Below are 26,384 nucleotides of genomic sequence, written 5' to 3'. Positions count from 1 at the left end.
ATCACCTTCCTGTGCAATTCTGAACTATAGGGTCTCCTGCCCAAATGTATCCTAGCACTACTCCTGATGAAATGAGATATTTCAGAAACTAACTCTATATATCCCAGTAAAGAAGTCTTACTTAAGACAACCATACTTACATTGCCATAAACTGCACTCTGTATGTGGGGGAAGGTTCCAAACCTGCATCTCCCTCTCAACCTGAGAAACTCTTTCTCCTACTATTACTCCTGTCCCACATACTAACTCCAAGATGATTATACATATGTTAGAGTAGATGTAGCATGCAAGGTGGATTAGGTTACTTTTATCCATCTCTATAAATAAAGCTATATATATATATATATATATATATATATATATATATATATATATATATATATATATATATATATCAGCGCTACAGAATCCTGAAAGCCCCAAATCCTGAAGACCAAAATCCTGAAAACACACAGGATACCAACACTTACTATATTTCAACACAAGTACATACAGAAACATATTACTCATCAACTATATGCAGGGGGCAAGCCCCCCTGAACCCCCCCCATGTGGGGGGCTGCACCCCCACACCCCCTGCTACTTAAATATAACAACTCCGAGACTATATACATATATATATATATATATATTTATATATATATATATATATATATATACCTCGTTGTTAAAGACCTGCAGACTCCCAGTCCCCTTTAATTCAGATACATTAAACAGCCAGTCTACAAAAATACCTATGACTTAGCACTATGACCACGTACAACCCAGTGTTTAGCATACCGTTCTTATCTCTAGCTGTGCAAAGTTCAAAATTATAACACATACTCATACTAAGCTCATCATCCAATATCTCATTCATGTGCAGACTCAGGCAAATTAATCCAGTGTTTGGATTGTTACGTAGTAAACCCACAGGAAACTGAACAAGAAAACAAACTGCTGCACCCACAGCTGCTGCATTCCTTTTTCCTAGTACAACCTGGTAACTGGAGAGTTAAAGAGAAGAGACATTTTGACCACTTATTTTGGGGTCTATATTATATAGGTTCATAGGTTGGTACTAGGCTATCGGCCCTAGGGCCTATACAAGCCTAGCCATAACAATTCCCAGGCTATTTCTTCCCAGAATATTTATTTCATTTGTCCCCTGTCTAGCAAAGCAACTGACGTGATCCCTGGGGTGAATTTCCTATCTCCCATCCAATCGTCAAGGTTCCTTTTGAAGAGGGCCAAAGAGGTGCTCAGCTTGACATGTATGGGCAGTCTATTCCAGAGTATGGGGAGTCTCTGGGTTAGGAACCTATCTCTCCAGCATGTTTTGTTCATTGTGATGACCAGGTTTAGATCCCTGGAGCATGTGGCTCTGAGGGATTGGGATTTCTTTAAGTGTAGCATGTCCAACAGCTCTGGGTTTGACATGGCTTTATATGTTAAGCAGAGATCGCCTCTGAGTAGGCGATATGCAGCAGAGTATAGCTGGAGTTTAATTAGACAGTCAGCATAGGATATCTGCTTTAGGCCTGTAATTCTTTTACTGAGCTACTTCTGTGGCCTTTCCAGTTGTTGCAGATATCTTGTGAGGTACATACCAAATGGGCGTTGTACTCTATAATCAGCAGCGGCCTTAGGTCAGATGGTGCCCTAGGCAAAAGGGCTCCATGGTGCCCCCCCACCCCACCCAGGTGCCCCCATCCTGGTCTACCTACACCAAATAAATACTGGAAAAGTGCCCCTGCTACAGCAGCGCCCTAGGCGGCCGCCTAGTTGGCCTATGCCTAAGGCCGGCTATGTCTATAATGGGTCCAATGAGGGATGAGTACAGTGGGACAATGACCTCCATTTATCTGGATGAAAAGCCCTTCGTGATGAGGTATGCCACATAGAAGGATTTCCTGACTGTTGTGGTGATGTGGTTATCGAAGGTGAGGCCACTGTCCACCTGTGTCCCTAAGTCCCTTATCACACTTTCAGTGTTTAGTGTATGCCACTTATGTGGTACTTCATGGGTACATGTTTTTTCCCAAAGGGGATAACTATACATTTCTTGGCATTGAGCTTAAGCCCATGGCTCTGGCACCAATCAACCATTTCTGTAAGGCCCTTTTGTAGAATATCCACATCATTTGGGGATTCAATAATGGCTCCCAGTTTGCAGTCATCTGCGAACTTTGTTAGCCAGAGTCCCTTAGTGCTGGCCTGCACTTCAAAGAAGTAGATGCCAAACAAGAGCGGTCCCAGGACTGAACCCTGAGGTACTCCACTTGTCTGGAGCTGGATTTGGTTTTGCTACTTTTACAGTGTGCTTTCTGTCAGTAAGCCAATTGGCAACCCATCGAATGATGTAGGGATTAATGCCCAGCTTGGTAAGTTTATCTATGATTCCAGAGTGGGGGATGGTGTCAAAGGCCTTGGCGAGGTCCAGATAGGCTGTGTGGACCACCTTACCCTTGTCCATGGCTCTGGAGACTGATTTGAAGAAGTCAGTCAGGTTGAGGAGAAAAGATTGGCCCTTTACAAAACCAAACTGGGTGGGGTCCAGTGTATGAAGGTTGCCAATGTCTTTCTTTATAAGTTCCATGATAATGCGTTCCATGGCTTTGCTGATCAGGCTCGTCAGACTGACGGGAAGATAGGATCATAGGAGGATTACTAGGTTATCGACCCATAGGTCATTATAAGCCTAGCCATTTCATCCCAATGTAATACCGTAGAAGTACTAGTCAATACCCAAGACTCCATTTAGTGATGACTGCCCATATCCATGAGGGTTGTGCACGCTATCCCTGGTAAGAATTTATGTTGCCCCATCCACTCGCCCAGGTTCCTCTTTAACAGTATCATAGAGGTGTTCTGTTTCACACTAATTGATAGCCTGTTCCAAAGATGTGGCAGTCACTGGGAGATAAATTTGCCCCTCCAGCATGTCCCATTTAAGTCACAGGCCACATTTAAGCCCATGGAACGGGTAGCCCTAGACCCATTTGATCTACATTGCATATTCATAAATCAGTGCATTTATGTACCTTTAAGAAGCCATCTAAAGGCTTGCACAAGTGCATAAATACCAGGCACGTGCGAGCCTGACTGCCATTTTGTAATAAGCTGTTGAGACGTAAGCATGTATGTCTGTAAGGTCTGTTAATCAGTTTGATTATATTTTATGATAATGCTATCCATTCTAGTGTGTTTTTATGTAATAAAGTATATAAACGAACTACCCCACCTGTTCGTCATCTATGTTAGAGAGGGATGAGCGACACAGTGTTTAAAGTTGTATGTCTAAAAGGACATGGTGTCAGAAGAAACATGGCCAAAGCAACTTGTTGCCAGGAAGAGTTCCTCCAGTTTCCTCATCTTGAGTCGGAAAGGCATCTGATTGGTATTGGCGGAATATATAGAAGTGGATCATCCCTACTGCACGTATAACTCGCAAAACAGGTCAGAAATGAATTTCAGATGTTAAAATTTGCTCAAATAATTTCTTATTAGCAAAATATGGAAAGCATAAACAATGCTCTAAACAATATTTAAATAAACCAAAATGTCAGACATTGATAAAAATATTCAAATTAAAAATGTTTGAAATAAAGTCTGAATTACATAAAATGAATAAAAGAAACGACTACAGTTTCGCTAAGCACGTATTTTTCATATCACACCCCTGACGTGGGGGGGGGGCTGTGCCCCCCCCCTAACTAAATATACGAACTCTGAGATTGCTCTACGTTGGGGAAAAGGGCAATTCCTGATAATGGACAACTGAATTTTTTCCCCGAGGAAAAAATTCGGAGATATGGCCGTTTGCGCTTTAGAGCATTCGCTCTTTATGTGTCAATGATTGTATGTTTGAAGAAAAGTCTCTTTGAGCATATAATACAGACCCCTTATTTTGGCATTACTTATTGTTAATCAGGGTTGGGTGAAAAAATATAACCCCATCCAGCACTTCAAAATATGCAGAAAATGTCATGCATTTAAGTCAGCATTCTGAAGCTTCAGTTACCTATTCCTTCAAGTTCCACATCATCCAGGCTGATAAGTTCAATCTTAATGTGAATCAGTCCTGTACAGTACATAAACATACATATCTTCATAAATCAAACTTGTACTACAAAACCTTAAAAAGCATTTTCCAACAATGCTTGGAGATAGCTACTGACCTCATTACACACAATCTCTAGAGTGCAACTCTAGTCTACAGTGACTTCAAGAGTCCCTCTGTAACTTTTAAAAGTCAGCATGAAGCTCACTGCTTGTTAGATGTGTAAGAGTGTGATGCTGTTTAATTACATATTAGCAGCATAACATATGGCAGTGCTCCATTCAATTCACATGGGGCTTTAAAGAAGTATGCTGTCTGACAGGAATGAAGTGCAGCTCCAGCTGATCCTGATAATACCTAGCAAAATGTCACTTTGCCCTTTCATAATCAGGGAGCATCTGCTAACTAGCAGCAAGTATCAGGACTCCACTTTAAAATCTGCAGAGAAAATTCTGACTGTTCCCTAGACTTCTACACTTTGGGAAGTGAAACATGGAGTGTCTGATGAGGTTAGCACAGTGTCTGCTTTCAGAACATCCCTTTAAGTCAAATCATGAAGAAAAGTAAAAGAACATTCAAAATTAATTCTGGTATGTGGGGAAAAATAAGCCACATGCTTAACAGGAAAAGCCTGTGAACCCTACTGGCATGTGCAGATAGTATCAAGATAAGTCTGATTACAAACCAATAGCCATGGATGTGTTGTAAAAGAGAAGCATTCATGCAGCATCCATAAGTATTGTCCACTATTATAAATAAAGGAATGTTTTCCACAGCCACACTTGCAATATATCCCATTTTGCAGTACCAGTAACAAATAGTGCTGTCTCACGTTTGCCTGAATATATACTTTATCATGCATCAGAAAAAATGCTCCTCCTTACCAACAGCATTCTCATGTGGTTTAGAGCACCTCACATTATTAACTGCTGATATAAACATATCCATGATGATGCAATGTCCCCATTACCACAAGAAGGGCTGACAATACTTGTAACTTATACATTGACTATATCTGATGGTTTAATAAAGATTAAACAAATCACCAAAGCAAAAGATCCGTGCAAAAATGTTTATAATATACAGCACCTCCCAAGTGAGATGCTACTAATCCCACTTAGCATCTTGCGCATTAAATACACTACACTCAGACACAAAGAATGCACTTCCATAGAAAAAGTTGTGCAGACTTCATAAAAAGCACAGACATGTGTCTCAATACAGACAAGAGGAGAAAGACTCTTTTTTTGTAATTTTTTTTTCTTAAATCACACCAACCATGACTATCAAGACTTCCTCCTTGACCGCCCTAATAACCCATTCTTTTCTCCTGGGAGTGAAGCCCACCAGGCTATTTACTCCTTGGAAGGAAACAGTTGATTATCAAAACAGGTGCCATCATTTGCTGCAGGAATTTACTGATTTTTCGTTTATGCACCTAACTTCCTCACCCTTACTACAACTGTGACTTCGAATAGCGCTTGCTCATGTGGTGCATATGCATGCTTCCACGTACTTTGATCCAATCCTCATAGGAGGTGAACCACCAGGTGCAAACAAAGTCATTTAGTCTAAAAAGGAGAATCAGCTGGGGTTCCTCCCCAAAGGTAGGTGAGGTGACAGTAGCTGTTCCTTTCCCTTAGGAGTTTAAAATGCACTTTGAGGCTCTGTATGCCTGGTTGGTGTAAACCAGGCAGTCCTGTGACTGGGCAAAAGAAGGGTGTAACAGGGTTGGAAGCAGTAAATGGCTGAGACTTACTGAAAAAGTAAGAGAAACAACAACAGAAAGGAAGCTAAATAAAAGTGATCAGTTTTGTGGAACAACTACAAACAAGCCTGGTGCATGTGTCATTTTTCCAGTACAACCATATTAGAAACATTTGAAATCGGCATACAAGGACAACAGCTACAGGAAAATAAAAGTCTTAACTCTTAACTCAAAAAAGCACTTCACTCAGCAGAGGTGACAGACAGCTGTAAATACATGAAAGAACTAAGCAACATCAGAGCTATATGAGTTATACAAGTTAGTGTTTGTTGCTGATTAAAGTTTTCAGAAGTCTTGCAACCATTTTGTTTTTCATTATACAATTATGGATGCATATCTGTAGATCACTTATGCCACTACATCATTTTACTGTTAATTCTTATGTGTATTTGTCCAGTGGACTCAATCAAAATTTTCATTAATTATGCAGTACAATGCTTGCTAAATATGACTTAGATGCAACTATTTTTCAAAAAGCATTTCTGAAAGAGAAATAAGATGTATGACATAATTTGCTACCTGAAGCAAATAGAATGGTAAGTCCTCTTGCACCCGCCTTCATGAACTCCACATTAATTCTTTCCATGTATGCTACAGAAAGGCTGTCTTCATCATCTCCATAGCTAACGCTGTGCACCCAGGGGATAGCTGACATGTTACTCAATAGTAGCAGCCATTCCAGGAAGGGCTCTTGGGATTCATGTCTCCCTGTAAAAATTAGATAACAATACTTCATTTATTTTCATAAACAGTCATAACCAGAAACAAAACCCTTCTTTTTATTTGTTGTACTTTTCAGTAATAACTTTGGTCTAGTAGTTTCACATAAAAATTTTTTCTAGGTTTCTGGCCTTCCTGACAGTTCATATGGCAACTTTCTTATACCTTTCTGGCCTGCCTGACAGTTAATATGGCACATCATTGCCTAGTACTGTCTATCAAAGCAAGCACTTTAAGGAAACAGTTAAAGATGCACCTTGATGCCCTGTATTTGACGTGGACTGCTACTAGCCCAGTGGCATTGAGGGATAAAGTCCAGACTACTGCCCAGGCAACCAGAGTTCAATTAAGCAGTTTGGGTGCTTAACGGAACTGGAAGGAAAGATGGGTATACCCATCCTAAAGGAAGGGATGGAGCCGGCCACATGCTGCTGCGATCTTTTGACGGAAGGGATGGGACTTGTGAACTGCATCTGGGTGTATGTGGTATACCAAGCTGCTGACTGTTGCTAGCATTCATTCAGCAAGGGGCTCTGGTGTTTGCTTTCCCAGAGGAAAAAGACATCATGGTCCCCACAGTGCTGCTGGTTGCATGTCTCCCTACCCATGTTCGCGGTTAGGCTAGGGAAATGGGTCTTATAGTCAGGATGCCAGTAAGGGCAAAATAAACCCTTATGGCTAAATGAATGAGGATTCCATCCAGATGGCTTTCATTCTAGTAGATGATCTTTACCACTATGGAACAAATGGACTTACGTCTGATAAGAAGGGATTTCCAGGAAGGTGACAATATTTAAGCAAGACAGTTTAGAAAAAGCAGGAGTCTTGAGTTGATTTCAATGACACCAACTAGTATCATAAGTGCTGGAATAATGAAAATTTGGTGGGGCCCTATAGGTCATAACGATCATGAGCAGATGTCAGCTTAGATAAAAAGTCAAGACCTACCCTCTCCTTAGAGATGACAACAAACTAGCACTCATTAAGGATTTATGTAGCAGTTTTTTTCCCATGCAAGTGAAGCAGCACCTATGTTTCTGAAAACCTGCAAAGACCACATTGTACCTTTAATGCTGCTCCACTCCTAAAAATGATAACATTAAAATTATCTGCATATGCCACCTGAGCCCCTGCACTTATACCACAATCAGAGATCATAATTCAGATTTTCCACTCCTTGTTGTCTAGTAATTATTCAGAAGACTGATTTCACACGTCCCATGAGCTTTGATTGACATAAGTGACTTGCTCAGAATTTCACAGTATATAATGGGAGACTACATGAAACAATCTTCTGAAATGCAGTGTTTTTTTCTGCTTGGTATCTCTTCCACTAAGTTATACTGGCAGACATTTCAAGCATTTAGCAACATAAAACAATCACATAAAATGTAATATACTCAAAAGTCATATTATGCAAGGAAAAAGTCTTGTTAGCATATAATAAGTACCATTCTGTTTCAGCTATAAAGACTAGATCTTGGGAACTCAGTGAGTCTAAACAGTGACACAAAGTTACAAAATACGTATAGTTTATACACATTCTCACATGCCAGTAAATATCAAAAGGTTTTCATAAGCAATATTTTCTTATTCTGCCTTGGACTACATTTGATGGAAGGAACCCATATACAAAAATCAGTTGCATGGCTTGATCTAATAAGAGAGGCTCCATCTTCTGTAAACTCTTCACCTGACACTGGAGGCATCAGAACTGTTCAGCAGAAAAAAAAAAAAACAGCTGCCTGTAACACTTCCCTTTGCAAAATACATCAGTCCTCCCTCACTCTCCATTACATCTTCTTTGGCACACTGAGTAGAGTCAAAATAAAATGGTTTTAGGCTACATTACTACTTTTTGGCAATATTTGTTAAAAGCATGAGTGAATCTGTGCATAAATACAATTTTTAAGTCATGTACACACTGTAACTAAGCATCTGTGTTGTCCATTTTCATTCTTCCTCACTTATGGGTTACAGATCCGATCCTCAGATATGACTCGACCGTATACTTCAGACTTTGGATCCAACTCTTGAAATCCTCCCTCTACTTTAGTGTCCAACTCCATCCCTATTGCCTCAGATAAAGTTTGCTGCTCTATCTGAAGAAAAACAGATACAGCCAGATAGAAAAGACAGGGCTCAAACCTGGAACTGTAGGTTCCAAACACAGTCCACCAAGAGGTCCTTCCAGAAGAATGAATGGGAGATGGATGGGAGTTGAGGAAGAAAGAAAATGGACAACACAGATGCCTAGTTATGGTGAGTACACAATTTACAATCTGCTGTCCTTTTCATTCTTCCTCATTTGTATGACAGAGTCTCCAGCTACGTTGACCTTGGGTGGCTCTCATGGAAGGATATTCCGGAGTACTGCTGAACCAAAAGAGGCTCAATTTCTAGATATGATGTCCAATTTGTAATGTGAAACAAAGGTATGAGTCTTGAACCATGTAGCTGCAAATGTCATCAACAGACATTCTTGACCAAAAGGCAGATGAAGTAGCCATGCATCTAGCTGAGTGAGCACTGGGAGGTTTTGGTAATGTCATACCTTCTGAGAGGAAATCCATGAGATGCAGTCTGCATTCAATTTAGCTAGGGTAACTCTAGAAACTGGATGGCCTAGGAGATTTGGAGAGAGAGAGAGAGAGAGATTGATACAAAAAGCAGATCTGACTTTCTAAACTGTTTTTTCATGTGAAGTAAAAATGTAGTTGTCTGTGCACTTCAAGGAGGCGTACCATGTACTCTCCTTTATTGGCAATACTTGGAAAGAAAACTGGCAAATAAATGGATTGGTTGATGTTATTTTCAGAAGCTACTTTAGGTAAAAAAAGTGTTAGTCTGCAGAGAAACCCTATCTTTAAGAAAACAATATAAGTTTTTTTTGCTGAAAGAGCCTGGAGTTCAGATATTCATTTTGCTGGTTATCGCTATCAAGAAAACCATCTTCCATGACAGAAATTTTAGATCAGATTTGTCTGATGGTTCAAAAGGTTTTTGTGTTAAGCCTTCAAGTACCGTTGTAAGATCCCAAGGAGTTGAGGTATCTTTTATCGGAGATCTCAGATGAAAAATACGTTTCATAAAAGCTTTACACAATCCAGAGGAAGTCAAGATTTACTCCCTGTGTGGAAATTTAAAACTGCTACCAACTGGAAGGTTAATTTTTATTTTGACATTTGTTGACTGGGTTAGTCTGACTAAGCTAAAGCCCTTTTTCAGCGGAGGCCCGGGGAGAAAATTTCCTGACATTAACATTAAAAAATGGTACATAAAGCATAAAATGTGAAATCACTTAGTAGTGTAAGCATAAAATCTAAGGCTCAGAATAGCATTAGGAACTAGACTGAATATCACAATTGTAAAACAAGACAGAGAAAAATAATTAAAGTAAAACATTTAGGTAAAAGCTAGTAGCAAAGAGAGAGGTCAGGTGAGGGAGTACGCTGTGTGAGGAGGAGTGAAGTTAGTAGGGAGACGGGTAGAAGTAGGGATAGGTAAAGTACAGATAGAAAGGAAATTAAAGGAAGAGGAGTTAGTAAAGAGGTATGGGGAAATGAGGGCTGGGGCAGACATCTGGGTGAATGTTAAGTGGTAGAATGGCCATGAGGTGTTAAGAAGTGGGGACGATTATGTTGGGTTGTGGCAGAAGCAGGACCAAGAGTTTAATAAGGTGTCTTTTACAGCTTTTTTAAAGCTATTTGTGTTAGGAATAGTTCTGATGCTCAAAGGAAGTGAGTTCCAGACAAGATCAACTGAGTGGCTGTAGAGACATTTACCAATAGTTTTCTTGGGTTTGTAATCCATGGCTTTTGCTGTAGCAGCAACTGAGTAAATGTCAGGAAAATCCTACTAGGACAGCTGAACTTTATTTGGGGTTAATCAGAGTCTGTTTAATTGATGTCAGGTGTGTACCCAAGAAGACTGAATGCTGTAATTAAATCAAAAGGTACTTCAGCAAAGTATTAGTTTAAGGGCGTGCACACTTGTGCAACCAGTTTATTGTACGTTTTTTTATTTCTTATATTTTTCCCCTAACAGATTTGTTTGTTTTTCAATTGAATTGTATAGGTTATAGGTCACATCATATTAAAGGTGGGAAAAGTTTTGAAATGATTTATTGTGGTCTTATCTTTTTATATCACAAAAACTGGTATTTTAACAGGGGTGTGTAAACTTTTATATCCACTGTACTTCCAAGAGGTGTTGATTGGAGCTACAGAGTGTGGGTTTGGCAGCGTAATAAGAGATGAGAGTTAAAACAGCTGGGCAGAAAGTAGGTTTGTTGAGGATGGAATGAGTTAGGTGCAGTTGTGGGAGAAGTTGTTGTAATTCTAACCACTGTAGGTTTTTTTAGTGAAAGGCAGTGATGAGAGGTGTAGGGTTGGTTTACAGGAAATCTAGCGATTTTGTTATGAGTTAGCTCAAGCTTAAACATAAGAATGGACTGTAAGTTAGCCAGGATTGGAGACGTATACAGTAGGCTGGGTAGTAGTAACATTTTTTCAAGGGATAATTTATAGTCTTTTATAAGGATTTTTTTCTCTCTACAAAGCAAACCCAGTTTTGGGTGTCTTTTGTTGATTTTTAATTGTAGACAAACTAGCCCCATCTTTGAAAATAGTTGTAAAAAAATGAAGAATAGCTGAAAATGGTGCAGAAAAAGGATCAGTCTCCTTATCTGATGCCCAAATAGAGAACCTTTTCCATTTACTTTTATAAACCTTTTTGGTAGAATCCTTTTGAGAAGCCAAAATAATGTCACAAACTGGGTAAGAGAACCTGGACTGTCTAACTATTACTGGAAGTGGAGAAACCATATGGTCAGCTTGAGGGCTTGAATGTTGAGGTGGTGAATCCCTGACAGGTGAGAGAGAAGACCCTGAGTAGGCTCCAGTATCCATGGAGGATAATGAAGATGAAACTGTGGAGAGTGGAACCATACTTGCCAAGGCATGAAGGGGGCAATGAGGATGACTGAACTCTTCAGCCTTCTTGCTTTCCGCAAAAATCTTGGAAGCACGGGAAGAGAAGGATAAGCATAAAGGATACTGCAACTTTGGTCTGGACATTATTGGGAATTACCTGCCTCGTTGGCTTTGACTGGAATTGGTTGTTTTTACTACTAACATTACACACTAGTATTTTCAGACTATATTCATGTTGTCGGTCTGAACTGCAGTAGTCCCCAAGGGAAGAGCATCTTGAAATGCCTGCAATGATAAAATGACTGCTCTCATCTCTAGGACATTAATATGCAAGTTGGTCTCTTGGGGTGACCACACGCCTTGGAGAGTTCTTCCCAAGATATGATCCCCCACCCCAGTTGAGAAGCATCCATGGTCACTGTGGCTACTGGGTTTTGTAGAACAAAGGGTCTATCCAGAAAAAGATCTTCGGATTGTATCCAGCAGTGAATGTGTTGTTTGCAAATTGGGGTGAGTTTTACTTGAAAAGACAGGGGTTGATACAGAATGGACCACTGTACAGCTAGGGTCCATTAGAGGTCCCACATAAAGAAACGTGCAAGAGAGAATACTATTAGGGCAGCTGGCATCACGCCAAATGCTTGAAGCACTAATCTTGCTGAAGGAGATGGATGAAAAAGGATAGCCTGAATCTGGTTTTTGATGTGAGTAATGGGGTGGAGAGGTAAAGATACTATTTGTGTTGCTGTGTCCAAAACTGTCCCAATGACCTCCTGGCTCTTAATTGGTGCAAGTTTGGATTTGGCAAGATTTATTCTAATGCATAAAGTGCTGTTGCAAATCTGGAGCAAAGAGTCCCTGGCATGTTGCAGTTGACACTTGGAGGGGGTGGTGAGGAGATAGTCACCCAGATATGGAAACACCTGGAATCCCTTCAGTCTCAAGTGAGCTGCGTCTACTGCCATGCATTTGGTAAACACCCTAGAGGCTGTTGTAAGTTCAAGGGGCAGAGCTCTGAATTGGTAATGACTGGCCCTAGCCAAAAGCAGAGATGTCTTCTGGATTGTCTACTGTGATATGACACTATGTGTCCTGAACATCTATAGAGCATATCCAATCATCCTTGTGCAGAAAAGGCAGGATGAACTGAATAGTGACCATTTGGAACTTCACATTCTTTACATGCTGGTTCAATTTGCTTAGATTCAAAATGGATCAGAGGTCCCCTGTTTTCTTTGGCACTACAAAGAAGCATGAATAAGTTCAGAATCCTATCTGGTCTGGTGGGACCTTCTGGATGACTCTTTCTTCCAGCAGCTTTTGTATTTCTTGCGCTGTGGCCTTCCTCTGACTAGGTGGAATGTCAGGAAGCTTCTTCCTTTGACAATGAGGAAGAAGGGAAAATGGTATTAATAACCTTTGGATATTATTCTTAACATCCATAAATCCCTTGTGATGTCTGTCTGGACATTTAGGTGCAAAGAGAACCGACTCCCGACTGCCTCCAGAGTTGGACAGTTGAGCAGCACTTCAAGAGCACTGATAGGGCCCTCTAGGGTGACATTTACCCTTAAAATTTCCCCTCTGCCTCTGGAAGAATTTTCTCCATCAGCAAAAGGAAAGGAAAGGAAAAACACCACAGAATGGCACGAAAAACACAGTTTATTCCAAGTTAAGCGCTTTCTTCCCCACTCAAGGGACTTCTTCAGAACAATAAGCCAAAAAGCACCCAGCCACTTATAAACCAACCCCAATTAAACAATAAAAACAATTTACATAAACCAGTTGCTGCATTGAAATAAAAAAATGAATGCTGTATAAACCACATGCCATATCAACAACTGAAGCATTAAAAACATGAATTTTTTATACTTCCATTAAAACAATACCATGACCTTAAGGAAGAAGTAATACTTTATATTTTTTACCCTAAAATGTTATGCAATTTTAAAATACTAGAGATGCTAATCATCTCATTTATACCTGGATACTGAGATGCATTTAAAAACAATTGCCACCTCAGTTCCAGTATATCTAAATGTACATCCAAAAGTCTACCCTGCTCATCCTTGAGTAATTGTTGAATCACCAGAAACTTAAATTGGTGTCCTCGACATTCCTGCAAATGCCTGTCAAATAAATCACATTGCTACTATTACAGTTAAAATGCCCCTTAATGTAAATTGCCTTTCCATTTGCATTAAAATTCCCCGTTTCAAGAATGAATGAACAGTATACACATGTTACACTTATAATTCCCAACTCTCCTATTACATCTGTGATGCCCTGTCCCCCTCTCTAAGATGTTTTTCAGGGATCTACCTTTTCTAAACACAAATCTGGGAGCTTTTCCCACTTTTTGTGCAATGTTTGCATCAAACTGCAAAATTTCCCAATTGTTTTTAACAATGTCAAGAACTGTATTTGCCACACCATTATAAGTGATTATTAAAACTCATACTAGTGTTGGGTTTATCCACCAATCCACCCTGAAGTCCACAAATTCCATTCCCCAAAATGGGCTTGTACATGCCTTTGTCACGTTTACTTTTTACTTCAATACTAACATCACATAACAGACCATTTGGATACCCTCTCTGTTTAAATATCTGCATAATAAATTCCAATTCACTAAGGAGCTCTTCCTGTGAACTAACCATTCTAGCAGCCCACACCATTTGCCCCTTAACTACGGTTGATGGTGCTGGTGCCAACTGCTGTAATCCAAATATGAACTGGAAAAGGTTTTTTTTTCTATAAATCCTAGTTACAAACCTTTTATTCATCTGATCCATTTCCAGGTCAACATCCAAATAGTTAATCCTAACCTTATTGGGTTCAGAAGTTTTATTAATGAAACACATAAGTTCTTTTAACCTAACCTCAGTTCCCTTCCAAATCAGGAAAAGGTCGTCCAAAAACCTAGTGTAATGCACTATTTGTGACATGATGGGGCTTTTCATCAGGTATTCCTGTTCCCAGAAGGACATGACCAAGTTAGCAAAAATAGGGGTGCAAGCCACCCCCTTTGCCACACCCTTAACCTGTTTGTAATACTGTCCTTCAAAATGAGGGTAGTTATTCTTTAATACTACCTCCATCAGCACAATGAACTTATTCACCTCATCCTGATTAAAATTTTTAATCTTGTTAAGCTGCTATTCTAACCAATTTAACCCTTCATCATGAGGTATTACTGAAAAAGATTACATACATCGATCGTGACCATAGTTAAATCAGGGGTAACTTCAATCCCATTAAGCTTGTTCAAAAACTACCAAGAATCCTTACTAATATATTTAAAGACTTTCAAGCTTTTTTGCATATTCTGATCTACATATTTACCAATAAAGCATGTCTTGGACCTCTTACCATCTATTTTGGAATCCCAAAAGATGTTGGAAACCATGGGATGTTCATTTTTCATATAAAAAATGCTCCTTTTCATCACTCTGACCCTGATATAACATGTCGTCTAATAATAGGTCTATCTTACGGTATGACATCTTTATTTCATTCAAAGAACTTTCTTCATAGGTGCCATCCAAAAGTAAGGAGTTCATCCCGTCAAGGTAATCCCCCTTGTCCATGATCACTACAGCATTACCCTTGTCCAGTTTCATGAACCGGACAGTGGTGTGGCTAGTCAAGTCTAGCAATAATTGTTGTTCTTCTTTAGTCATGTTGGAAACCCTTTCCTGGTCCCTGGTTTTATAAGCATTATAAACTTGCCTAATATCCTTTTCACAAATTTTTTCAAATAATCCAATCACATTGTTCAAAGGGGGGTTAAAGGTACTTGGTTTCCTGTGCCCTTCATGAATGTAATTACCCAGGTCACTACCATGGTTAAACCAAATCTTTAGATTTAGCTTCCTGGTAAAACATTTCAAATCAATAAGAGTGTTTGCTATGTTTCCTGTTCTACAGGGTACAAAAGTAAAACCTTTAGCTAATAAATTAGCATGTTGGCCATTAGGGTTTAATTGTGAATAATTATACATTTTAAAGTCACTCATCATTAACAATAATCACAGGCTCCAAACCCTTGTCTTCACAACATTGCTTATTCAAACATTGAACTAATATTTCCAAATTCGATTGCCCACTTATATTGTGAATACTGCTTTCCCTCTGATTGAAAGTATTGTCATCCAGACCAAGATTGTGGTCATAAAACACGGCATAATTGTTGCATCTAACCTCATTTGCATTTACACATTTAGTTGTACTTTGAACATCACTTTCCCCTAAATGTAATACATTTCTCCTTGTACATCCATTACAAATGTCACATCTTTCACCAATGAAACAACCATTATAAAGACAACAGTGTTCATTTTCATTGTTTACTCGTTTACACTATAAATTGATACATCCTTCACAAAATTTGAGTCCACACTTTCACCTTTATCTGGGCCAAGGCACTGTTCTTATGTTGATGTGTTCATTCGAGAAAAAAAGTTGAAATTGCTTTGACCAATTTCACAAACAGGTACCCATGCTGAGTCAATGGAATGCCAAAGGAATATGAGAAGCCCTGACCTGCTCTCTCAGAGTCAAAGCTTCAGAGGAAGGTAGATTACAGCCACCCCCAGATCCGAGCCTTGAGAGGAGAATCAGATACAAACTGTCTATGGCCAAAGCTCTGAGGGGAAGAGATGGATCCAACAAAACTGGAGCCAACCTACCCCCTTGGATCTGACGTTGCCACTTTGGCTCTGTGACCTGTTCTGATCTAGGGATAGCAGAAACCATCAAGGAAATAGTCAGAGTGGAGGAGGCTGAGGCTCTCAGGAATCTCAGATCCTGGGGCTCTGAAACCATGTGGCAGATTAGAGAAGGAGATAAAATGGACTTTGAATGCACACTTATGGATCCCGGCAGGGGATGGAGCTGACAGGAACCCCATCTGGATCTGAGCTCTGAGAAATTTTCCCATCATCCTATCCACATCTGATTTTGATAAACATCTGGAGGACCTAGAAGACTCTGTGGAAGTGGGCCTGGAATGTTTCTTCAGAGTCCGAGTACAGCTCCTACAAGATGTACCGGGATTTGGATCTGAGGACTTAGGATCCGGTGTGGATGTCATTGGTGAAGGAGAGATAACTACTGGAGCCAAAACCTTTGGATCTGAAGATGGTTTCAGATCAGAGGGCAAGCTGAGAGACTTTGGATCCAAAGATGTTGGATCCATGATTTTTCTTACTTTTCCTATAGGCTCCATTGAAGATCTTGGGGACTTCGGAGAAGACATTTTCTTGTGCTCTAAAGAAGCTGCTTTACTAGATTTTGAAGGGTTTGAGCCCCAGAAAGTGAAGTAGCAAGAAGTAAACCTTTCGATATTAAATTGTTATCCCTGTCAGCCAGCACTCTAGGATTGAAAGTAGAGCACACTGTCAAATCTTTCAGAAGCCTAGTAAAGTGCACCAAATAATTAATCGACCTGACAGCGAAAGTAGCTGAAGTGAACACTTTGGAGAAGACCTTTAAATGGTCTGGTCCAAGGCAATAAGTGCAATCCTTGTGGGCATCTGAGTTGGAGATCTTATACCCAGAGGAAGTGCATTTTTTAAAACCTATCATTTTTTTTCCGACATGACAGCAAGGAAAAGACAATACAGTTGAAAAACTAAAACTTAAACTTTAAAGTATACAAGAAAGTTTTTTTATATTAGAACACAGAAAAGAAGAAAAAGGACAATGTTACCAACTGTGGTAATTATACAAATTACCCTATTTACAAAAGGTAAAGAGAGTACCAACAATGGTATGAAAGACTACTAAAACAGCAGTAAGAAAAAAAAAACAAGTTATTCCTAATGCCAGCAAAGCTAAGAGGGAAGTATTAAGGAAAAACGGTAAGGTTTAAAATTTAGAGAGAGATAATTCCAAAAGGAAATTTCCTTACTAATGCTTGAAAGCAGAATCTGCGTCTAACCACAACGGCGACAAACAAGATCTGAGGCAATAAGAATGGAGTAGGGCATTATGGGAGGAGCTCAAGCGTTGGATCTGAAGTCTGAAGTATGGGTCTGAGTCAGATCAGAGGATCAGATCAGTAACCCATAGGTGAGGAAGAATGAAAAGGAGAACATTAGATACATTCCTTTCATGCTTCTTTCTTTTTTTATGTCTCATTAAAGGAATTGCATTTTGTAAAACTTTACTGTCAGAAAGACATTTTTTTCCTGGCCAAGGCTCATCATTTAAAAAAGGGTTTTAGTGATGCAATACAGAAGCCCTATAATGTCTTGAGGAAGCCATGATATTTTTTGCTTCTCTGTTAGTTTAGAGTTTAAACAAGCTGCAAAATGTGGACATTATTAAAACCTACAGACATATTCAGTGTCCAACACTGTCCATTCAGATGGAAAGAAAATTCAGCAAGTCTCTGAGCAACTTACCTTGCACTAAACCAAAACAGACTCCAGGCTCCTCTGATGTACAGAGTTCTATATCTTCTACCCCTCCTAAAAAAGAAGAATCTTAAATTTGCCCCTTCTAATAAGGTTTTTCCTCTTCCTGTTCTAGCTCCTGTAACAATAGCTAAATCTATAGATTAGATCTCTCAAGCATCTTCTCGTCTAAAAATGCATTCTTAAAAAATGTTCCCCCTGGTTCAGGGGAATCAAAAATTCCTGTAATAATACTAGTGCTGCCTAAGAGTCCAGTTGCTCCAATTGTTCAAGTTCCTCCAGTTGACTCCAGGCCAGACACTCCCAGGTATCTTCAAAGTCTAGCTTTGCATGGCTTAGATTATGATAAATTGGCTGAGGCAGTTATGAAAAACAAGAAAGTAGATCAAAAGTTGTTTGCCATGCCTTCTGGCTTGCAGCACAGAGGTAGTTTGAGTTTTTCTTTGTGAGCTTCCTTCTTACCAGCACCAGCCTCTGTTTTAGCTCAGCTGGCTTAAGTCCTACAACTGCAGCTGCCATTACCTCTCAAATACAGACACTGATCATTTGACAAAATGTATCTCATCAAGTCCTGCCCTCCTGGATTCAGTTCCCAAAGTGACTAATACCTGCATGTGTTTTGCATTATTTTGCTGTAATGTGAGATCACAATACATGCGAGTACTTTCACCCCTGCATGATTCTTCTGTCTAAATGATAACTTGACAATGAAGTTAGTGTATTTAAACAGAGGGTGTGCTGGGTGAAGTCCTTCACATGGGTTGTGCAGGAAAGTTTGCTCCCTTGCAAAAAAATACACACACACACACACACATGTGTATATATATATATATATATATATATATATATATATATATATAAACATAACGTTTCATCTGTATTGTCGATCTTCATTCACTATTGACTGCTGGGTTCGGTTCCAATCCTCTGAATCAACTCGGCTGTTATATCAAGCTCAGACCAGCCAGAAACTCTCAAGCCAAGGTTACCCATACTGCCTCTCTTCCCTTTACCTCAGATCGAGTTTTGCCCATAAAGTAGAAAATCATGGAAGCTTTGTCTGAGCAATGACCCTAATAGAACCCCAGGATTAGTAACGAACCTCCAGGAGTCTCTTGGAGGGGTAAGGAGGGTGGGATGTCAAGAATGAGTGAAGATTGACAAGACATATGGAACGTTATGGTAAGAACAAAACTTCTTTATCTGATGTTGTCAATCTTCATTCATACTTGACTGTTGGAACAGAGTCCCTAGCTACGTTAGACCCTGGGAGGCCCTAGGGAAGAATATTCCTGAGCACCACAGAGCCAAAGGATGCTCTTCCCCTGGAGACTGTATCCAATTTGTAATGAGTGATAAAGGTATGGGGGGTAGCCCAAGTTGCAGCTGCACATGTGCTATCCACAGAAGCTCTGGAATGAAAGGCTACTGAAGTGGAAACAGATCTGGTAGAATTAGCCCTAACTTTTGTTGATAAGTCTAGTTTATTTTGGTCATAAATAAAAGTAATGCAAACTCTCAACCATTTTGACAGAGTGACTTTGAAACTGGTTTGCCCAGTCTAGTACCTGAAAAGGATAAAAACAATTAGTCCGATTTTCTAAATGATTTTGTTCTATCCAAATAAAAATGTAATTGTCTGTGTGCATCCAAGAAATGCAAACAATATTCTCCCTTGCTTGAGAAATTTGGGAAAAGACTGGTAAACCTATGGTCTGGTTAATATTGGAATCAGACACAAGTTTAGGTAGAAAGGAGGAATTAGTTCTGAGTGATACTCTCTCCTTCTGAAAAATGATATACGGATATTTTACACACACAGCCTGCTGAGATTCTCCTGGCTGAAATGATGACTACTAGGAATAGAGTCTTCCAAGATAAAAACTTGATATGACAGGTGGCTGCTGGCTCGAAAGGCTGAAAGACCACACATTGTAAGATGAATGTTAAAATCCCAATGGGCTCTCTGAAAGGCAGTTTCAAATGTAAAGTGCTCTTAAGAAAGTTTTGCAAGGACAGTGAGACATCAAGGAATGGTCATCGAAACTGCTATGGAAATTTGAAATGGCAGCTAAATGAACTCTAACGGTAGAAGTAAAGGCTCCCAATTGAAATAAGGTGGTTAAGTATTCCAAGACCTTATCGATCGAGGCTGAGAAAGGATAAATACCCTTTTCATCAGACCAAAACACAAATCTCTTCCATTTACTAGATAAAGTCACTTCACTACCCCTTGTCTAGTCTCAAGTGTTCTCCCCATCCAGCTGCTTCACTCTACAAGAAGTAAAACAATTCACTACCTAAAGAACTTGCACAGCTGAAGTTCACTTGCAGTTGCAAAATGTAACAAGGAAAAAATTCACTGAGTTAAATCTATGTAAGACAAATTCATAGACTCAGACTAATAATTTAATTTGTTAAGTCGTGCACTAGTGTGTTCTGTTTGTAGTGTTGAATCATCTGGAAGGATATTCCCACCCCCACTTACCCACACTCACAGGCCTTTTACTGCTGAAGGTGAAGCTACATTAACACTTCAGCATATTTTACTCTTATCAGTGTAATAGATCCCTGGAAAAGACAGTGAAAAGCCCATAACTATAAAATCAGATGCTGTTGACTCAGGTCAAGTTTTTAGAGTTCAGTCACCTTGTCTTTGTATTCAGGAACATTCTACCTCACTGATTGTTTATGGTGGTAAACCATCTGCAGGGTTTCTTCCAGCTCCATTCGCTTCGCTCACTCCACTCCCCTGCCCTTGCCCCATATTCCACCCTCCCCAGCAAACCACTCCACCCTCATTCCTCTGATCCAATTATATACAACTTTACCTTGTCCGCACCCACATTTCATTCACACCTTACCTACTTTTATTTAACCAAACTTATCTGCTTCCCCTTACTATACTTCTTTGCATCTTACTCTATTTTACCATCACAATACTATCACCACCTCAAACTGTCTTACATTAACTCCAGGCTTACCACCTTCTCTTCTATTATACACATAAACTAACATTGTGCCATAATTGTACTACTGACCAGTCACATCTCTCCCACCCCTCCTTATCGCAAAACACTTAACCACATTGTCAAAGCCCACCCTGAAGTCAAAACATTTCCAACCTTACCTTCAGCTGCACACATATCACAGGATAACAAAATCTCTGTTTACACCTGATATTACATTCTAACACATAAATACCACTATCACAGTTGACATGCTCCTCCTAACCTGTCTAGCTTCTTTACTCTTAATTCACAACCTCACTAAAGCTATATCCTTGCTTACCCCCACATATCAACAAACTCCTCCTACCATCACACCAATAAACAACACAGCTTTTCACATATCTCCTCTCAGCTTTTCCCCTCCCATATTATTCAAGCCACAAATTGGCCTCCTTACCTCCTACAAAACCACACTTGATACCAGTATCGTCACCTAGGAATAAAAAACACTTCCCATGGTACTCCTTCCTCATTACCTACCTACTCAAATATGGAGACATACATCCTAGCTCTGGCCCACCTTCTAATCCTAACCAAAAGAGTAACCCCAAATATTTGAACATACTTACGCTGAACCTTAGAAGTATATGTAATAAAATAGCCCCATTGCATTCCTGGATCGATCAAAATAAACCTGACATACCAGCCCTTACAGAAACATGGCTACACCCCGGTGTAAAAGACTCAGAATTAATACCTCCAAACTTTGCAATAACCAGAAGAGATAAATCTAAAAAAAGGGGGGGGGGATAGCACTTCTATATCCCTCTACACTCAACATCATACCCTATACCAGTAATATAGCCATCTTTCCCAATGCTGAGGTACTAATCTCCTTTTAGAACCTCAATATATCAAAAATAATTTGCATAATAATAATATATATCCCGCCAGGTAATAATATATCAGTGTTGAGAAAATATTTTATCCTGGACATCCCAAACAATAAACCTTGAAACAATAATCTTAGGAGATGTAAATGTAGATTGCCAAATCACAGCTTCCGACTCCCCCACAAATAGTATAAATCTGTATGGTTTTTCTCAGCTTATCAATGCTCCAACAAGATACAAAAATGATCTTACCTGCCAATCCACCTTAGACTGGATTCTGGTATCCCAGCCTGCCAATTACCCCTCTTCTGGTACACTGTCTAACTCCCTGAGCAATCATCTACCAGGTTATTCCCTTAGAACAAACTCCCAACAACTAAGAGTACACACTATAAAATCAGTTAAGAACTCAACTAATTTTTGTCAGCATAAATTCAACAATTTTCTACAGGAAATAGACTGGACACCCCTTAAACAACTACCCCTTAATGATGCTGTACTATACTTTAATAACACCTTTCTTCACATACTTAATACACCAGCTCCCATTCGTATGAAAAGAATCAAAAAGGACTCAACACCATGGCTCTCTAAGGAATGTAAACACCTGATGAAGCAAAGGGACCTAGCCTGGTCAACCTGAAAACAAAACAAAAAAATCACGTTAATTTCAAAACACTATGTAACAAAGTGACAAAACTAATCAACAGAGATAAGAAGTCATATTATTCCCAGCTTCAACTCCAGCATAAAATCAACCCCAAGTAAATTTTGGCACTCAATATCTTCTCTACTTAACCCTGGAAGAAATTGAGAGCACACCCTATCACCAGATATCCCTCCATCACAAATAGCTGAAATCTTTAACAAGCACTTCATAAAATCAATTTCGTACTTATTAACTAACACCCCTAATGCTGAACCCCCCCACCCGTCACCTAGGAATAAAAAACACTTCCCATGGTACCCCATGCTTTCAACTACTTGTAACCCTGTCATAACCAACTCCCCCTACTCAAAAAATGTCATACAAACCCCATTCTCATTTCAGCCCATACCCACTGACACCATTAAGAAACTGCTACAAAAACTAAAACCATGCTATACCTCAGCTGCTTATCTCCCCCCATACTACCTCAATTGGCTGCTAACTCAGTCACCTACCCAATCAGTATCCTTACAAATAGGTCTTTATCCACATCAGAAGTTCCTACCATATGGAAGCTCTCTCACATCACCCTCATCCACAAATGAGGCAACTCTTTTGATCCATCCAATTTCCATCCTATATTCATCTTGTCACCCATATCCAAAATTCTCCAGAGAGGTATCCATCAGCAGGTAATGCAATATCTATTGCAAAACAATATTTTAACCAAAACCTAACATGGCTTCAGATCTAGCCACAGCACAGCTACAGCCCTATTATCTTTTACAGACACCATGAACAAGGCCAGATATGCAGGATGCTATACAGCCTCAGTATTCCTTGATCTCTCCAAGGCCTTTGACACCATGACTCACACTGTTTAACCTAGGCTTCTCACATAACACAGTAAAATGGTTTTAGAGCTACCTCAAGGACCATAAACAAGGGCTGAAATGGTCCAATGAACTCTCACCCTTCCTCCACAACCCTACTGGAGTCCCCCAAGGCTCCATCCTAGGACCCTTACTCTTCAACATTTTCACAAACAACCTTCACACTGCCTTTCATCCTGGGACCGTCATTCAGTATGCTGATGATTCCACCATAATCTGCACTGCTCAGACACTACCAGAACTACTTTCAAAAACTCAACAGTCCTTTACTGCAGTCAAATCCTGGCTAAGAAATGCCCAACTCTTTCTTAATCCAAAGAAGATAAAACTAGTACTCTTTCATCCCAAAAACACCTCCCCTGTCACTGATCATTTCAACATCCTTGCATCTGACAACACTGTCATAGAAATAGTGCAGGAAACCAAACTTCTAGGTGTTATCATTGACAATAAACTTTCATTTGACCCCCATATACAGGAAAATATAAGAGAACTCATCAAAAACTAGGACTCTTATATAGAAACAAACATTTCTTTACTGCAGCAACCAAAACTACCCTTGCAAAACATTTTTACTTCCCTCTCTTCTTTATGGTGCCCCTATCTTAACTAACTTACAAATTTCTACCCTAAGCAAATTGGAACAGTGCTACAACAAAGTTGCAAAGTTTGCCACAAGCTCTAAATATCACACACACCACTGTAAACCACTCCTAGAATTAAACTGGCTTGAAATCCCCAACCAACATGCCTTTATTCAGGTATCCACCTTACACAACCTTATTTTCAAGCCTACTGCCTGCCCTGCAGTAACCAGTCTAGTCACACCTTACACACCAAATTGATCCCTAAGATCAGAAGACAAAAATCTCTTAGCTACCTCAAAACTCACACATAAACCTTGTTACTCTCTGTATTCATACTCTGTCTCGATACTTTGGAATTCACTACCTCTAGCTACCAGGTCTATGCCTGGCCTAACCCATTTCAAAGACTCTTTAAAAAATCATCTCAAAAATACATGGTTCTGCTCCTGCATAAAGCCTGCCTAATGCTCAGGTCTTCCTTTCTGTCACATTTCAATCCCTCACAGACTGCAAGATCCTTGTGTCCTTCGGCTTTTCCCGGTTAGGGGTCGCCACAGTGGAACTCCGGTCCACTAATGACTGACAGTAGATTTTTATGTGCCGAGTTGCCGGCCCTGACACACAACGTTCAACGAAGGTATGCCCATTCACGCATGTCTCCACACAGAAGATGCTCTAGCTGAGAATCGAACAGGACAACATCTTACTGTGAGGCGACAACGCTACCGCAGCACCACCACCGCAGTTTACAGACTGCAAGATCCTATGGCTCTTCTAACTCCTTCTCTGCTTCTATACAATATCCTTAAACTACTGCTCAGGCTTTATTGCTTCTATTATTCTTAACTCTCGCTCACTATCTACCTGCATCACTAACTTTCTGGCTGCTATTTTCCTAACTGAAACTAACATTCTATTTTGCATGTACTATTACAGTCAATGCCACACATTAAACTACCTATGTACTACTTTTTTGGACATTGTCTACATCATTTATGGTGAGAGTGACTATTATTGTCTGTAGTGTTGTAACTGTATAGAACTGTCTAGATGTGTAGCAATATATTGCAACATCTTGTAGCAGTTTGTTCTTTCAACTTATTTTCTGTATAGTATTTCTAATGTAATTTTTATTGTATTGGATTATACTGCATTTGTATTGTTCTGTATGTTGAGCTTTTCTCCCTTTGCGTCTGCTGAAAATGGGTTCTGTAGACCCAGTCAGATCACCCCGGTAAACAAATGTCAAATAAATAAATAAAAGTTCTCTGGTGGATGATATATGAGAAGCCAGAAGTATCTTTTGTACTAGGGAAGATAAATTATTTCGCCTGGCAATTACTAGATGTAGAGAAACCAAGCCTTCAGAATCCAAGGATGGTAAACCAAGTGAGGCCAGAGAAAGGGAAACCAGACTTGACTGGGCCAAAAAGGTGCAAGGAGAATAACTTCGCTTCTCAAACACTGGGCTTTCTTCAAAAATTGGGGAATTAAAGGGATTGGAGGGAAGGCATAAAGAAGTCCCGTGGGCCAATCATGGAGAAAAGCATCTCTCGGGGACTCCCCCAAGGGGGGACTAGGGCAAAGTAGCTATTGCATTTGTAGTTTATGGGAGAGGTGAACAGATCGCAGCAAGGCTCACCCCATTGATGAAAGATCTTTGTCACTACATTGGGATTGAGGGACCACTCATGACGCAGGAGAATGCATTTGCTCAGTTTGCCCCAATCACGTTGGAGTTCCACGGAATGTGCGTTGCTATCAGAAAGCAATTGGAGGCAATTGTCCATTGCCAAACTCTTACGGCTTACCGATATAGAGAGTACGATCTGGTTCCCCCCTGTTTGTTGATTGTACCAGACCACTGACATGTTGTCTGACTGAATAGCAATTGTCCCTGAAGGGAGAGCAGATTGGAATGCTTGCAACGCTAAGAGCACTGACTCATTTCTAGGACACTGTTATGCAAATTGGCCTCTTGAGGGGACCAAGTGTCTTGGACCGTCTTTCCCTGAAAATGCCCCCACCCTATCAGGGATGCATCTGTGGTCACTAAAAGGGGCAGCTCCATAATTTGTCTTCTGGCTTCATCCACCAAGATAAATCCTGCTTGTATCGATTGGTTATGCGGATTGGATGGGGCATTGCATGAGTTAACAGTGACCACTGTGATGCCAGGAGCCACTGAAGCAGCCTCATGTGGTACCTTGCCAGAGGAACTAAGGTGATTGCTGCTGCCATGGACCCAAGGAGCTGTAAGACTAGATGACCAGAACTTTGTCTTGAGAGAGTATCACTATCACTTGAAGTTGTAAATTCAACTTCACCAGTCTGTGAAGTGGAAGAGCAGCCATGCAGGATTTTGTGTTTAGTCTTGCTCTGATGAATTCTATGTCCAGTGTGGGAGATAGTTTTAACTTTTCTTTGTTTATTGAAATGCCTAAGAACTCTGCAAGCCTTAGAACAAAGTCCAAGGCAGAAAGCAGAAGATGTCTGGTGGGAACGGCGAGGAGCAGTCGTCTAAA

The 26,384-nt window shown here is 40.0% G+C and overlaps 1 protein-coding gene across 1 annotated transcript in view; it reads right to left on the bottom strand.

Annotated features, from left to right (window-relative positions):
• TPP1 (tripeptidyl peptidase 1) overlaps positions 1–26,384 on the bottom strand; it is a 1,081,063-nt gene that overhangs the window by 517,913 nt on the left and 536,766 nt on the right. The window contains exon 8 of the mRNA XM_044074266.1: positions 6,330–6,518. Within this exon, the coding sequence (XP_043930201.1) occupies positions 6,330–6,518 (189 nt within the window). The remainder of the gene's footprint in view (positions 1–6,329; positions 6,519–26,384) is intronic.

The sequence above is a fragment of the Protopterus annectens genome, chromosome 6.part0 (genome assembly GCF_019279795.1).
Source record: "Protopterus annectens isolate FY-2018-M chromosome 6.part0, PAN1.0, whole genome shotgun sequence".
Classification (NCBI taxonomy): Eukaryota; Metazoa; Chordata; order Ceratodontiformes; family Protopteridae; genus Protopterus; species Protopterus annectens.
Note: the sequence above shows the minus strand (reverse complement) of the source record. Positions and strands in the feature narration are given on the sequence as shown.